Consider the following 15422-nt stretch of genomic DNA (forward strand, 5'->3'; position numbering starts at 1 on the left):
TGAACGGAAGAACAAGGGCAGTTGTCAAGTTAACGCATCTCTAACATTAAAATCGATAGAACGCAGACCACACGAACACGAACAGAGCTGCTCAAGAACCGACGAAATGTGAAATTTTTTTTAATTTTTTTTAGAAAGCTGATTCTTTGACCATTTCTAAGTTCAAATGGCACCAGATGGCACCATTTTGCTTCTTTGGGCCAACATTTTTTCCGGGAGAGCATGCCCCCGGACCCCCCTAGCAAATTTGGGCGCTTCGCTCCCATCACATTCACTTTCGATTCAAAGTGCACCCCCCCTTACAAAGCAACTGATCCGCCCCTCACACACACACACACACACACAATACACACGCGCGCACGCACCCGCGCGAGCACCCAAGCACGTGCGCACGAACGCACGAACTCACGCAAGCACGGACAGTGAAAACATCGAAAGTAGTTTTTGTGTGGGTTTTTTCGACTGAAAGACGACGACATTGTGTTATGACAAATCACGGCATTGAAATACCGAGTAATAATCTGTTCAATGAATACATCTGATATAAACAGGTTTGCACTAATATAATAGCCACAAAAACAATAGACCTAAACAATAACGCCGCTTATAAATGCAGCTTTTATATAGTATAAAAGTTTACTATAAGTAAAAACAAAATTAAAACAAGTGTTTTTCTGTTCAAGCCTGTTAAGTTGAATTAACACAGTCCAACACTGATTGCGACATGTATGGTGCCACACCTAACAAGAAGACCACCCGCTCGTATGCCTCACCTTCGTCACACAAAGTATCAACCTGACGCAAATTGACTGCTGATCTACTGCCAAACTTTCAAGCAAATGATAATGTCCTACCAAGGGCGTCACTGTGACCTAACATTATACCAGGGGCGTCACTGCGACCTAACATTATACCAGGGGCGTCACTGTGACCTAACATTACACCAGGGGCGTCACTGTGACCTAACATTATACCAGGGGCGTCACTGTGACCTAACATTATATCAGGGGCGTCACTGTGACCTACCATTACACCAGGGGCGTCACTGTCACCTAACATTATACCAGGGGCGTCACTGTGACCTAACATTACACCAGGGGCGTCACTGTGACCTAACATTACACCAGGGGCGTCACTATGACCTAACATTATACCAGGGGCGTCACTGTGACCTAACATTACACCAGGGGCGTCACTGTGACCTAACATTATACCAGGGGCGTCACTGTGACTTAACATTACACCAGGGGCGTCACTGTGACCTAACATTACACCAGGGGCGTCACTGTGACCTAACATTATACCAGGGGCGTCACTGTGACCTAACATTATACCAGGGGCGTCACTGTGACCTAACATTACACCAGGGGCGTCACTGTGACCTAACATTATACCAGGGGCGTCACTGTGACCTAACATTATACCAGGGGCGTCACTGTGACCTAACATTATACCAGAAATGCAAATGCTAATACGACGCACCCCCGGTATGTGCAATAAAAATAACAAACACATGATCTCCCGCTCTAGCTCAAATATCAGTTCACTATAACGGGACGTTATCAATCAATCCTGCAGGTGTGTGGTGTATGTCAGCTCGATCCTATAGTGACCTTGATATCTTGTGAGGGTAAGCCAGCTGTACATCTTGTCTTGGAATCATCGCATTGTGAAAATCTGTAAATTTAAAGTTTGTAAGTTCTAGATTAAACAACATCAGAGAAAACTTCAAGGTGATTGTTTCGTTTACAGATGGACAGTCTGCAGTAATATGAATCTTTTGATTGCGCATGTGACTTGATATTAAATGTCAACATAAACCGGAATGGGTTCAGCATTATTCTACATCGGACGAGGCAACACTGGCCGTGTTGGCGTCAGACGCTGCACTGGCCTCGCTGGCATTATCGTCTATAGCGTCGTATGGGTCTTGGCCAGACTGACCGACGAGTGCGGTGTCACCGGTGTTCATGGCGGTCTCGGGGCTGCTCTGTTGACCGCTCGCTTTCCTCTTGCAGTGGAGCGCGACGCCGAGACCGACACCGAGACAGGCAACAGCTCCCGCCACACCAAGACCGATCGCCAGCCAGTTCGTAGCGCTGGTTTGTGATGCATTTTCTTTGTTGGCCTTGACCTCTGTCTCGGTCTTTTCTTTGTTGTCCTTGACCCCTGTCTCGCTCTTGCCGTTCTCCTCGTCGCCTTGGACAGAAAATGACATATTTTTATTTGTATTTGTATAACTGCTCAGATTGTTTCAATTCAATCTTCAGATCTAAACTTCGGTAGTCTACCTTGGAAGTGTACCTTAACACTGATAGTGGGGCTCGTATGTTGCAGACGCACTAATCAATCATTCACATCTTGCAACAAACATCATACTTTGTGATATTGTTCCTTATAATTATTTAAGGGATTTCAGATACAGAGCCACTTCAGAAATCAGTTTTTTTGTTTTTGATAGTGAATAAAAGGCTGCATTTACAGCAGACGAAGTTCGTACCAAAAGCGCTCAGCAGTAAATATTCCCAACTCAGCAAATGTAAAATTCAATGGTTCACCATGCACCAGAAGTTGTCTGCTGATAACACATGCATGAAATAAATACTCTTATGGGTATGTTTGTGTTCTGGTATTTAATTTAATCGTTTTTAGAATGTTTTATATCCGCAGCATGAACATACAAGATGGCGGCCTCCGCAACATTGCGTGTTTTGATTTGAGCGAAAACAACGTTTCTGAAGGTAAGTTTTCAAGAATACGCATTCATTCACCAATGTCACATCATATTAATGTTTAATTCTCCCCTGGGGTCTGTTATTCATCGGGTGAAACGCTGAAATGCAGAGACTTTGTTTAATCTTGCAATAGCTCATTAGCTGGATTTTGATACTGATAGATCTAGATCTATCTGTTGATTACAAGTAAGGAAATCATGATCGCCACGCTGGTGATTTTAAACAGATTAAACGAACTTTGAATAAAAGGCGAGGAGAAAGAGATTGTTCATGGCATGATAATTAGTCCTGCCTACGTTAAGGACTTCCACAAGTCTCTAAACGGCTGAGGTGGGGAGGGGTAGAGTCAAAAACTGAGAGAGGGTAGCCCAAATAGTAGGATGACCAGCTGGAAATAAAAATCAATATGAGGCTTATATCGCGCATATTCCGTGGGTACAGTTCCAGGCGCTCTGCAATGATGCCGTGTGAGATGGAATTTTATGCGGCCAGTAGATTGCAGCCATTTTGGCGCATATTTACCTTTCACGGCCTATTATTCCAAGTCACACAGGTATAGGTAGACAATTATTAACTCAATCAATCAATCAATCAATGAGGCTTATATCGCGCATATTCCGTGGGTACAGTTCTAGGCGCTCTGCAGTGATGCCGTGTGAGATGAAATTGTATACGGCCAGTAGATTGCAGCCATGTCGGCGCATATTTACCTTTCACGGCCTTATTCCAAGTCACACGGGTATGGTAGACAATTATATATTAACTGTGCCTAAGCAATTTTGCCAGGAAAGACCCTTTTGTCAATCGTGGGATCTTTAACGTGCACACCCAATGTAGTATACACGGGGGGTGGTTCGGACACCAAAGAGATTCTGCACACAAAGTTGACTCTGTGAAATAAATTTCCGCCGAACCTGGGATCGAACTCGCGCTGACAGCGGCCAACTGAATACAAATCCAGCGCGCTACCAACTGAGCTATATCCCCGCCCGACAAAAACACCACTCCCGATGTCTTTACAGTGTTGTGATCAAACTTTCAAAAGCAGGAATGTGTGTCTACACACGAGGCGTAGTTCAACCGTTTGAGTACACTTTCGAATCTTCATGAAATAATAATTTTAAAACTGCCACAGGTTTGTTGACTTACATCCCACATATTTTTGACTTCGCATGTATTTATGACAGATGGTTGTTTCAAGTACTGCCAAAGTTGTTTTTTTAGTATGGCCACTTGCCGGAATGTGCTAGTTTTGTGTAAACACATGAGAACAAACAACGTTTTCTAAATACAGCGATTATGAATTTTAGTCGACTTTTGAGTTGATACATTACATTTTTATCAGTTTTATTTTGGCGGTACCCTTATTTGGGTGGCGGTCAAATAACCCATGTAAAGGCCACCTTTTATCTTAAAAGTGTTCCAGATAGCCAAGTTGAGTGCCCTCAATAGCATACATTGAATACAACGGCACAGGAATGAATGTTTTCGTTTTGGTATGAAAATTGGTGCAATATATTTTTTTTGCACAGTTTAGGTAATCCACAAATTCTTCAACCCTGCCACCCACACCGTCCAATCATTCTCTGAACCAACAATACATGTATTATTTTGTTTAAAAATGTTTCTGTGTTAGTTTCTATTGCAAGAGAATGTCTTGTAGCATCAAAAATGCCTAAATACCCTTTTCATTGGCGGCCATTTTGAAAATTGTTAAAAAAAACTAATGATTTCTTATTTTTTTCACGGTGGCTCTGTATCAGGTTTTGTTAAGCAAAAGCAAATGTCCATTTACGCCAAATTTGCTGTTAATCACATGAAGTGAAATATGTCTAACATACTCAACCGTTTACGACTTCGACATTCAGGTTGACTCCAGAAAGCAGCTTGCCCAGATCACACCGAATCGGCACAATCTGATTTGCTGTGATGCCCAGAGATCTAGCAGCTTGCCCAGATCACACCGAATCGGCACAATCTGATTTGCTGTGATGCCCAGAGATCTAGCAGCTTGCCCAGATCACACCGAATCGGCACAATCTGATTTGTTGTGATGCCCAGAGAGTTAGCAGCTTGCCCAGATCACACCGAATCGGCACAATCTGATTTGCTGTGATGCCCAGAGATCTAGCAGCTTGCCCAGATCACACCGAATCGGCACAATCTGATTTGCTGTGATGCCCAGAGAGTTAGCAGCTTGCCCAGATCACACTGAATCGGCACAATCTGATTTGCTGTGATGCCCAGAGAGCTAGCGGCTTGCCCAGATCACACCGAATCGGCACAATCTGATTTGCTGTGATGCCCAGAGAGCTGAATACACAACTGCTGTTGCAGAGTAAAAGCGTACACTCCACAAAGCCACAGCTGCCAGTACCCCAATAGCTGAACCTTCCATTGTGCGCCCTGCATGTCATAGTGGTTTCCTGGCAAAGATAGACCTCATAAAACACCTCATGATTCATTGAACCAGGCATCCCAGCGTACCTTGAGACTGCAGTCATCTTGAACCACGAAGGACGGACAACACACAGCATGTACTCGCCTTGACTACAATGTTATGATACACATGTCAGCCTACCTGGGGCCTGTACAGTGCCGACATGGTGAACCTTTATCATGTACTCGTCTTGACTACAATGTTATGATAAACATGTCAGCCTACCTGGGGCCTGTACAGTGCCGACATGGTGAACCTTTGTCATGTACTCGCCTTGACTACAGTGTTATGATACACATGTCAGCCTACCTGGGGCCTGTAAAGTGCCGACATGGTGAACCTTTGTCATGTACTCGTCTTGACTACAGTGTTATGATACACATGTCAGCCTACCTGGGGCCTGTAAAGTACCGACATGGTGAACCTTTGTCATGTACTCGTCTTGACTACAGGGTTATGATAAACATGTCAGCCTACCTGGGGCCTGTAAAGTACCGACATGGTGAACCTTTGTCATGTACTCGTCTTGACTACAGGGTTATGATAAACATGTCAGCCTACCTTACTTACTTACTTACTGCCTTTCACGCCTGGTGGCGTGTCGGGCAGCGTGTCGCTGTTTCTGTAACTCACTCGGTTTTACCAGTTAGAGTTGTTGGCCCTAAGCTGAACCCCCAACCTGGAGGACCAGGGTACACATTTTAGTCTGGCCTCTACCTCACGCGGATCTGTTCGGCATGGTTGGACCTACCAGGGACACGAGGTCCCCGCCGACATAGCTCCGGAGGTTGTCAAGGCACGCAAGCCTCCACACCACGATCAAGGTAAGTGCACCAGCCTACCTGGGGCCTGTAAAGTACCGACATGGTGAACCTTTGTCATGTACTCGCCTTGACTACAATGTTATGATAAACGTGTCAGCATATCTGGGGCCTGCAAAGTACCGACATGGTGAACCTTTGTCATGTACTCGCCTTGACTACAATGTTATGATAAACATGTCAGCCTACCTGGGGCCTGTAAAGTACCGACATGGTGAACCTTTGTCATGTACTCGTCTTGACTACAGGGTTATGATACACATGCCAGCCTACCTGGGGCCTGTAAAGTGCCAACATGGTGAACCTTTGTCATGTACTCGTCTTGACTACAGGGTTATGATAAACATGTCAGCCTACCTGGGGCCTGTAAAGTGCCGACATGGTGAACCTTTGTCATGTACTCGCCTTGACTACAGGGTTATGATACACATGTCAGCCTACCTGGGGCCTGTAAAGTGCCAACATGGTGAACCTTTGTCATGTACTCGTCTTGACTACAGGGTTATGATAAACATGTCAGCCTACCTGGGGCCTGTAAAGTGCCAACATGGTGAACCTGTGTCATGTACTCGTCTTGACTACAGGGTTATGATAAACATGTGAGCCTACCTGGGGCCTGTAAAGTGCCGACATGGTGAACCTTTGTCATGTACTCGCCTTGACTACAGGGTTATGATAAACATGTCAGCCTACCTGGGGCCTGTAAAGTGCCGACATGGTGAACCTTTGTCATGTACTCGCCTTGACTACAGGGTTATGATAAACATGTCAGCCTACCTGGGGCCTGTAAAGTGCCGACATGGTGAACCTTTGTCATGTACTCGTCTTGACTACAGGGTTATGATACACATGTCAGCCTACCTGGGGCCTGTAAAGTGCCAACATGGTGAACCTTTGTCATGTACTCGCCTTTACTACAGGTTTATGATAAACATGTCAGCCTACCTGGGGCCTGTAAAGTGCCGACATGGTGAACCTTTGTCATGTGCTTGCCTTGACTACAATGTTATGATAAACATGTCAGCCTACCTCGGGCCTGTAAAAAGCCGACATCGTGAACCTTTGTCATGTACTCGCCTTGACTACAGGGTTATGATAAACATGTCAGCCTACCTGGGGCCTGTAAAGTGCCGACATGGTGAACCTTTGTCATGTACTCGTCTTGACTACAGGGTTATGATAAACATGTCAGCCTACCTGGGGCCTGTAAAGTGCCGACATGGTGAACCTTTGTCATGTACTCGCCTTGAATACAATGTTATGATAAACATGTCAGCCTACCTGGGGCCTGTAAAGTGCCGAGAGGGTGAACCTTTGCCTTGTCCACGCCTTGGCCAGTCACCCTGCCGTTCACATAACACCGGTACTGTCGTTCAGAGTCCTCAAGGGTCAGCCGTCGTGACAGTGAACTGGAATGATGTTTGTAGCACGGGTCTGTTGATGGCGGTATACGTTGTGTGATGTCCGATGTGGGGTTTCCTATGACGGCGTAGGACTGCCAGTCTGTATCGTTCTTGTCCTTGAATTTCCAGACCCAGTTGTGCTGTGAACGAGAGACAACCTTTAGTGTGTCCCAGACCCTGTTGTGCTGTGAACGAGAGACAACCTTTAGTGTGTCCCAGACCCAGTTGTGCTGTGAACGAGAGACAACCTTTAGTGTGTCCCAGACCCAGTTGTGCTGTGAACGAGAGACAACCTTTAGTGTGTCCCAGACCCAGTTATGCTGTGAACGAGAGACAACCTTTAGTGTGTCCCAGACCCAGTTGTGCTGTGAACGAGAGACAACCTTTAGTGTGTCCCAGACCCAGTTGTGCTGTGAACGAGAGACAACCTTTAGTGTGTCCCAGACCCAGTTGTGCTGTGAACGAGAGACAACCTTTAGTGTGTCCCAGACCCAGTTGTGCTGTGAACGAGAGACAACCTTTAGTGTGTCCCAGACCCAGTTGTGCTGTGAACGAGAGACAACCTTTAGTGTGTCCCAGACCCAGTTGTGCTGTGAACGAGAGACAACCTTTAGTGTGTCCCAGACTCAGTTGTGCTGTGAACGAGAGACAACCTTTAGTGTGTCCCAGACCCAGTTGTGCTGTGAACGAGAGACAACCTTTAGTGTGTCCCAGACCCAGTTGTGCTGTGAACGAGAGACAACCTTTAGTGTGTCCCAGACCCAGTTGTGCTGTGAACGAGAGACAACCTTTAGTGTGTCCCAGACCCAGTTGTGCTGTGAACGAGAGACAACCTTTAGTGTGTCCCAGACCCAGTTGTGCTGTGAACGAGAGACAACCTTTAGTGTGCCCCAGACCCAGTTGTGCTGTGAACGAGAGACAACCTTTAGTGTGCCCCAGACCCAGTTGTGCTGTAAACGAGAGACAACCTTTAGTGTGTCCCAGACCCAGTTGTGCTGTGAACGAGAGACAACCTTTAGTGTGTCCCAGACCCAGTTGTGCTGTGAACGAGAGACAACCTTTAGTGTGCCCCAGACCCAGTTGTGCTGTGAACGAGAGACAACCCTTAGTGTGTCTCACACCACAGAGGTTTGACAAGCGTTACCAGTACATGTTTAAAGGACAGGTTGGAAGATACGGCTAAGCCTTCAACCTTCATGTGCATGTATGAACGTTTTGAAGCAATTTGCCTCTATATCCGGTCTTAAAATGAATTATGAGAAAACCACGGCAGTCTGGATAGGCTCACATAAAAATTGTAATATTAAATTCATGCCGAAACTTATGCTCAGTTGGAACCCTGTAACATTTAAAACTCTTGGCATTGTTTTTTCAGTCAACTTAGATGACATTATACCCCTTAATTATGAAGATAAATTGGTAGAAATTGAGAATTTGTTCAGGTCCTGGTCCAGAAGAAATTTAACCCCCTTTGGAAAAATAACAGTTATTAGGAGTTTGGCGCTGTCTAAGTTAACTCATCTGTGTATGAGTTTACCAGACCCTGATGATAAGTTTTTGTTTGATTTGAATAGGTTATTATTTTCATTTCTATGGGATGGTAAGAAAGATAGAATAAAGAGAACAACAGTATATCAGTCGTTTGAAGAGGGGGGGCTTAAAATGGTGGATTTGAAATGCTTTTTGTCAGCTCTGAAGATATCATGGTTACAGCGAGTCCTTTGTAGTGAAGGAAAAGTAACTAAACTTCTACAAGCTCTGTGTCCACTTGTACATAACATTTACAAGAGAGGAGGTGAGTTTGGAAACATATTGATGCAAAGAGTTCAGAATCCTTTCTGGAGAGATGTTTTCAAACATTATAAGCATTTTGCATGCAAATGTGTCCCCATCTCCTTGGGTGATTTTGCTTCAGAGCGTCTGTATTATAATGTACATAATTATTTGCATTGATAAAAAGGTTATTTTTTAACAGAAATTGGATGGAAAACGGCATTATTACAGTCGGTCACTTGATGAGAGTCGATGGGTTGTCATATAACGATTTTAAATTGAAACATCCAAATTTACATCTGTCTACATATACATCTCTATACATCTGTCTGCCTATACATATGTCTGCCTATTCATCTGTCTGTCTATGTATCTGTCTCTTCATACATGTGTCTGAAGATCGCAGCTGTCGATCTTACCTGCGACGAGTTGTCGTCTACTCCAACAAACTGGCCACAGGTCATTCTAAGTGTCTGTCCAACAGAGCAACATCCAGTACCTGACGTGATCAGCGGTGTTATTGTGATGGGCCCTGGGCTCCCTGCACACATTACACACAGGACGGGGTTACAACAGGGTCATGGAGATTGGCCCTGTGTTCACTGCACACATTACACACAGGGCGGGGTTACAACAGGGTCATGGTGATGGGCCCTGGGTTCCCTGCACACATTACACACAGGACGGGGTTACAACAGGGTCATAGTGATGGGCCCTGGGTTCACTGCACACATTACACACAGGACAGGGTTACAACAGGGTCATAGTGATGGGCCCTGGGCTCCCTGTACACATTACACACATGACGGGGTTACAACAGGGTCATGGTGATGGGCCCTGGGTTCACTGCACACATTACACACAGGACGGGGTTACAACAGGGTCATGGTGATGGGCCCTGGGCTCCCTGCACACATTACACACAGGACGGGGTTACAACAGGGTCATAGTGATGGGCCCTGGGTTCACTGCACACATTCCACACAGGACGGGGTTACAACAGGGTCATGGTGATGGGCCCTGGGTTCACTGCACATATTACACACAGGACGGGGTTACAACAGGGTCATAGTGATGGGCCCTGGGTTCACTACACACACTACACACAGGACGGGGTTACAACAGGGTCATGGTGATGGGCCCTGGGTTCACTGCACACATTACACACAGGACGGGGTTACAACAGGGTCATGGTTATGGGCCCTGGGTTCACTGCACACATTACACACAGGACAGGGTCACAACAGGGTCATGGTGATGGGCCCTGGGCTCCCTGCACACATTACACACAGGACGGGGTTACAACAGGGTCATGGTGATGGGCCCTGGGTTCACTGTACACATTACACACATGACGGGGTTATAACAGGGTCATAGTGATGGGCCCTGGGCTCCCTGCACACAATACACACAGGACGGGGTTACAACAGGGTCATGGTGATGGGCCCTGGGTTCACTGTACACATTACACACAGGACGGGGTTACAACAGGGTCAATACGTCATAGTGATGGGCCCTGGGTTCACTGCACACATTACACACAGGACAGGGTTACAACAGGGTCATGGTGATGGGCCCTGGGTTCACTGTACACATTACACACAGGACGGGGTTACAACAGGGTCATAGTGATGGGCCCTGGGTTCACTGCACACATTACACACAGGACGGGGTTACAACAGGGTCATGGTGATGGGCCCTGGGTTCACTGCACACATTACACACAGGACAGGGTCACAACAGGGTCATGGTGATGGGCCCTGGGCTCCCTGCACACATTACACACAGGACGGGGTTACAACAGGGTCATGGTGATGGGCCCTGGGTTCACTGTACACATTACACACAGGACGGGGTTACAACAGGGTCATGGTGATGGGCCCTGGGCTCCCTGCACACATTACACACAGGACGGGGTTACAACAGGGTCATGGTGATGGGCCCTGGGTTCACTGTACACATTACACACAGGACGGGGTTACAACAGGGTCAATACGTCATAGTGATGGGCCCTGGGTTCACTGCACACATTACACACAGGACAGGGTTACAACAGGGTCATGGTGATGGGCCCTGGGTTCACTGTACACATTACACACAGAACGGGGTTACAACAGGGTCATAGTGATGGGCCCTGGGTTCACTGCACACATTACACACAGGACAGGGTTACAACAGGGTCATGGTGCTGGGCCCTGGGTTCACTGCACACATTACCTACAGGACGGGGTTACAACAGGGTCATTGAAATTGGCCCTGGGTTCACTGCACACATTACTCACAGGACGGGGTTACAACAGGGTTGTGGTGATGGGTCCTGGGTTCACTGCACACATTACACACATGACGGGGTTACAACAGGGTCATGGTGATGGGCCCTGGGTTCACTGCACACATTACACACAGGACGGGGTTACAACAGGGTCATGGTGATGGGCCCTGGGTTCACTGCACACATTACACACAGGACTGGGTTACAACAGGGTCATGGTGATGGGCCCTGGTTTCACTGCGCACATTACACACTGGACGGGGTTACAACAGGGTCATGGAGATTGCCCCTGGGTTCACTGCACACATTACACACAGGACGCGGTTACAACAGGGTCATGGATATTGGCCCTGGGTTCACTGCACACATTACACACAGGACTGGGTTACAACAGGGTCATGGAGATGGGCCCTGGGTTCACTTCACACATTACACACATGACGGGGTTACAACAGGGTCATGGAGATGGGCCCTGGGTTCACTGCGCACATTACACACAGGACGGGGTTACAACAGGGTCATGGAGATGGGCCCTGGGTTCACTGTACACATTACACACATGACGGGGTTACAACAGGGTCATAGTGATGGGCCCTGGGTTCACTGCACACATTACACACAGGACAGGGTTACAACAGGGTCATGGTGATGGGCCCTGGGTTCACTGCACACATTACACACAGGACGGGGTTACAACAGGGTAATTGAAATTGGCCCTGGGTTCACTGCGCACATTACACACAGGACGGGGTTACAACAGGTTCATGGAGATTCCCCTTGGGTTCACTGCACACATTACACACAGGACGGGGTTACAACAGGGTCATGGATATTGGCCCTGGGTTCACTGCACACATTACACACAGGACTGGGTTACAACAGGGTCATGGAGATTGGCCCTGGGTTCACTGCACACATTACACACAGGACGGGGTTACAACAGGGTCATGGTGATGGGCCCTGGGTTCACTGTACACATTACACACACGACGGGGTTACAACAGGGTCATGGTGATGGGCCCTGGGTTCACTGCACACATTAAACACAGGACAGGGTTACAACAGGGTCATGGATATTGGCCCTGGGTTCACTGCACACATTACACACAGGACTGGGTTACAACAGGGTCATGGAGATTGGCCCTGGGTTCACTGCACACATTACACACAGGACGGGGTTACAACAGGGTCATGGTGATGGGCCCTGGGTTCACTGTACACATTACACACATGACGGGGTTATAACAGGGTCATGGTGATGGGCCCTGGGTTCACTGCACACATTAAACACAGGACAGGGTTACAACAGGGTCATGGTGATGGGCCCTGGGTTCACTGCACACATTACACACAGGACGGGGTTACACCAGGGTCGTGGTGATGGGTCCTGGGTTCACTGCACACATTACACACAGGACGGGGTTACAACAGGGTCATAGTGATGGGCCCTGGGTTCACTGCACACATTACACACAGCACGGGGTTACAACAGGGTCATGGTGATGGGTCATGGGTTCACTGCACACATTACACACAGGACGGGGTTACAACAGGGTCATGGTGATGGGCCCTGGGTTCACTGCACACATTACACACAGGACGGGGTTACAACAGGGTCATGGTGATGGGCCCTGGGTTCACTGTACACATTACACACATGACTGGGTTACAACAGGGTCATGGAGATTGGCCCTGGGTTCACTGCACACATTACACACAGGACGGGGTTACAACAGGGTCATGGTGATGGGTCATGGGTTCACTGCACACATTACACACAGGACGGGGTTACAACAGGGTCATAGTGATGGGCCCTGGGTTCACTGCACACATTACACACAGCACGGGGTTACAACAGGGTCATGGTGATGGGCCCTGGGTTCACTGCACACATTACACACAGGACGGGGTTACAACAGGGTCATGGTGAATGGCACTGGGTTCACTGCACACATTACACACAGGACGGGGTTACAACAGGGTCATAGTGATGGGCCCTGGGTTCACTGCACACATTACACACAGGACGGGGTTACAACATTGTCATGGTGATGGGTCATGGGTTCACTGCACACATTACACACAGGACGGGGTTACAACAGGGTCATGGTGAATGGCACTGGGTTCAATCTGTCGGCCTGGACGTCAAACATCACTGAAAAAGAGTCATCACAGAGACTACATATGCAAGAAGTCTTGGTTAGAGTTCGGCCTTGGTCGATAAAAATGAAACTGAAGACTTAATGCTATATGCTCCCCTCTAACCAACAACAAAAGCTGGTCTTACACTAAGCCACCAAACATCTGATTGTTCCATTGTTTAAATAAAATACAAAAAACAGTAACCAGGTTGGGTACTTTTATTTATCAATATTTCGGCAGATAAACTGCCTTCCTGAATGAAAGCATGGAATGACGGCACATGATCTACAGTGCAATAAATTGTGATGATGATTAATGACGTCATATTTTCCATTTTTTATATGCATTTTATTAAATGGTTTGTAACTTTTCATGTTTAGTTCAAGTCGTCTGCAACATATGTGCTTTTTCTCACGCTTTACTTCTTTTCCCCTACAATAACAAACGTGTGCAAGATTGTATGTTAAGGCCAAGATACACGATCGGTTTCGCCCCTACGTTTGAGACCGACCGCCCGAAACTGACCACAAACCGATCGTGTGGCATCCGAACCGTACGTCTCACACGCTTGACAGCATCCGGCTCGGCCTGTCCGTTCGAAATACAGCTGGATCTAATCCGAACGGATGGCAAGCATCCTCCGGCCATTGAGCGCACGTCTTTCAGTCGACACCCACTTTGCAAATGGCGGTCAGCTCAGCATCAAAACTTGCCGATTCGGAACCAAAATATCTCATCAACCTGAATCTTGGCGACGATTTGGAATCTATGGAACCATGGAAGTAAAAATTATAAAAACCAGCAACATCGAGACCTGTTCCTGCTGTCTATGCAGCAGACGTCAAATGTGGGACCTTCACCTCGTACGTCTCAGGAGCATGGTGTGGCAAGCGTTCCGTTCCTCTGAGACGATCAGGTCTGAGCCGTCCGCCTCAAACGTACGTGCGAAACCGATCGTGTAGCTTGGGCCTTTACACGCTTTGGGGCATGGCAAGAACGGAATCAAACTCGCACTCGTTCCTCCAAAAGACCAAAAATGCACACATGGCTTTCATTCCTCCCGCTGTTACTCGTTTTTTCTGTTCACAAATTCCTCTGTTGAAGCTGTGACACATGAAATGCTATTCAGACTTGGTCGTGTGACAGACGCGTTCTCCCACACTCGAATAGCTGATACCTATTCGGCCTAACGGCTTCGTTAGACGATCAACGTAATCTCGTGTGGAAGAAAACGTCCGTTACACGACCAAGTCTGAATAGCCGGTATCATGAGAAATGATTGGCACAAGTAAAGGTATGATAGAAAACCACTCACCTTGAACTGTAAAATTTATCTGACTCTCATATCTCTTGGAATTAAAGCTGGTATCCTGTGTGTAAGCTTTACAGTAGTACGTCCCGGCATCACCACAGCCTACTCTGTTCAGGGTCAGTGTCACGGACTTCTGGGCCTGACTCTGACCGAGACCGCCAGTCACACTGGCTCCTTGAGGTGCCCTGGGTGGCAAACCTGCCTGTCCCCCGTTTGCTAAGCATGATGCTCCTGCTATCGTAACAGGGTCAGCATTGGGATTGGCGTGCAGCACTCGCTGAATGTTTAATAACACCACATTTTCTCCTGATCCAATGATAGATGCCTTACATTCAAAAATAAATTGTTCTCCATCATCGTCAGACACATTGGGAGTCAAGGTCAGCTGTGGTGGACTTGGGGTGGTTCTGATCGAGGTGGGGCCGGCAATTTGACAATCACCTGCAATCATACACACCGAGTGGGACATGTTGAGTTAGTGATACAAGCCTTTGATACAGCTGCCAATGCACGGATTATTAACA

General features: G+C 47.3%; 1 protein-coding gene across 1 annotated transcript; it reads right to left on the reverse strand.

The window, feature by feature from the left end:
- Nucleotides 1-705: 705 nt before the first annotated feature.
- Nucleotides 706-14942, reverse strand: LOC138972437 (uncharacterized). Its single transcript, XM_070345090.1, has 4 exons — nucleotides 14902-14942; nucleotides 9592-9713; nucleotides 7278-7539; nucleotides 706-2199 (listed from the first exon to the last, which is right to left on the reverse strand). The coding sequence occupies exons 2-4, from the start codon at nucleotides 9634-9636 to the stop codon at nucleotides 1838-1840; spliced, it is 669 nt and encodes a 222-aa protein (XP_070201191.1). The 5' UTR covers nucleotides 9637-9713; nucleotides 14902-14942; the 3' UTR covers nucleotides 706-1837.
- Between the last annotated feature and the right edge of the window lie 480 nt (nucleotides 14943-15422).

The sequence above is a fragment of the Littorina saxatilis genome, linkage group LG8 (genome assembly GCF_037325665.1).
Source record: "Littorina saxatilis isolate snail1 linkage group LG8, US_GU_Lsax_2.0, whole genome shotgun sequence".
In the NCBI taxonomy this organism is placed as follows: domain Eukaryota; kingdom Metazoa; phylum Mollusca; class Gastropoda; order Littorinimorpha; family Littorinidae; genus Littorina; species Littorina saxatilis.

Coding starts and splice junctions, on each gene's coding strand:
- LOC138972437 (XM_070345090.1), bottom strand. CDS start 9,636: ATGACCTGTGGCCAGTTTGTTGGAGTAGACGACAACTCGTCGCAG. Junction 7,540..9,591: donor TAGACGACAACTCGTCGCAG/GTAAGATCGACA, acceptor TCTCGTTCACAG/CACAACTGGGTCTGGAAATT. Junction 2,200..7,277: donor CGGCACTTTACAGGCCCCAG/GTAGGCTGACAT, acceptor TTTCTGTCCAAG/GCGACGAGGAGAACGGCAAG.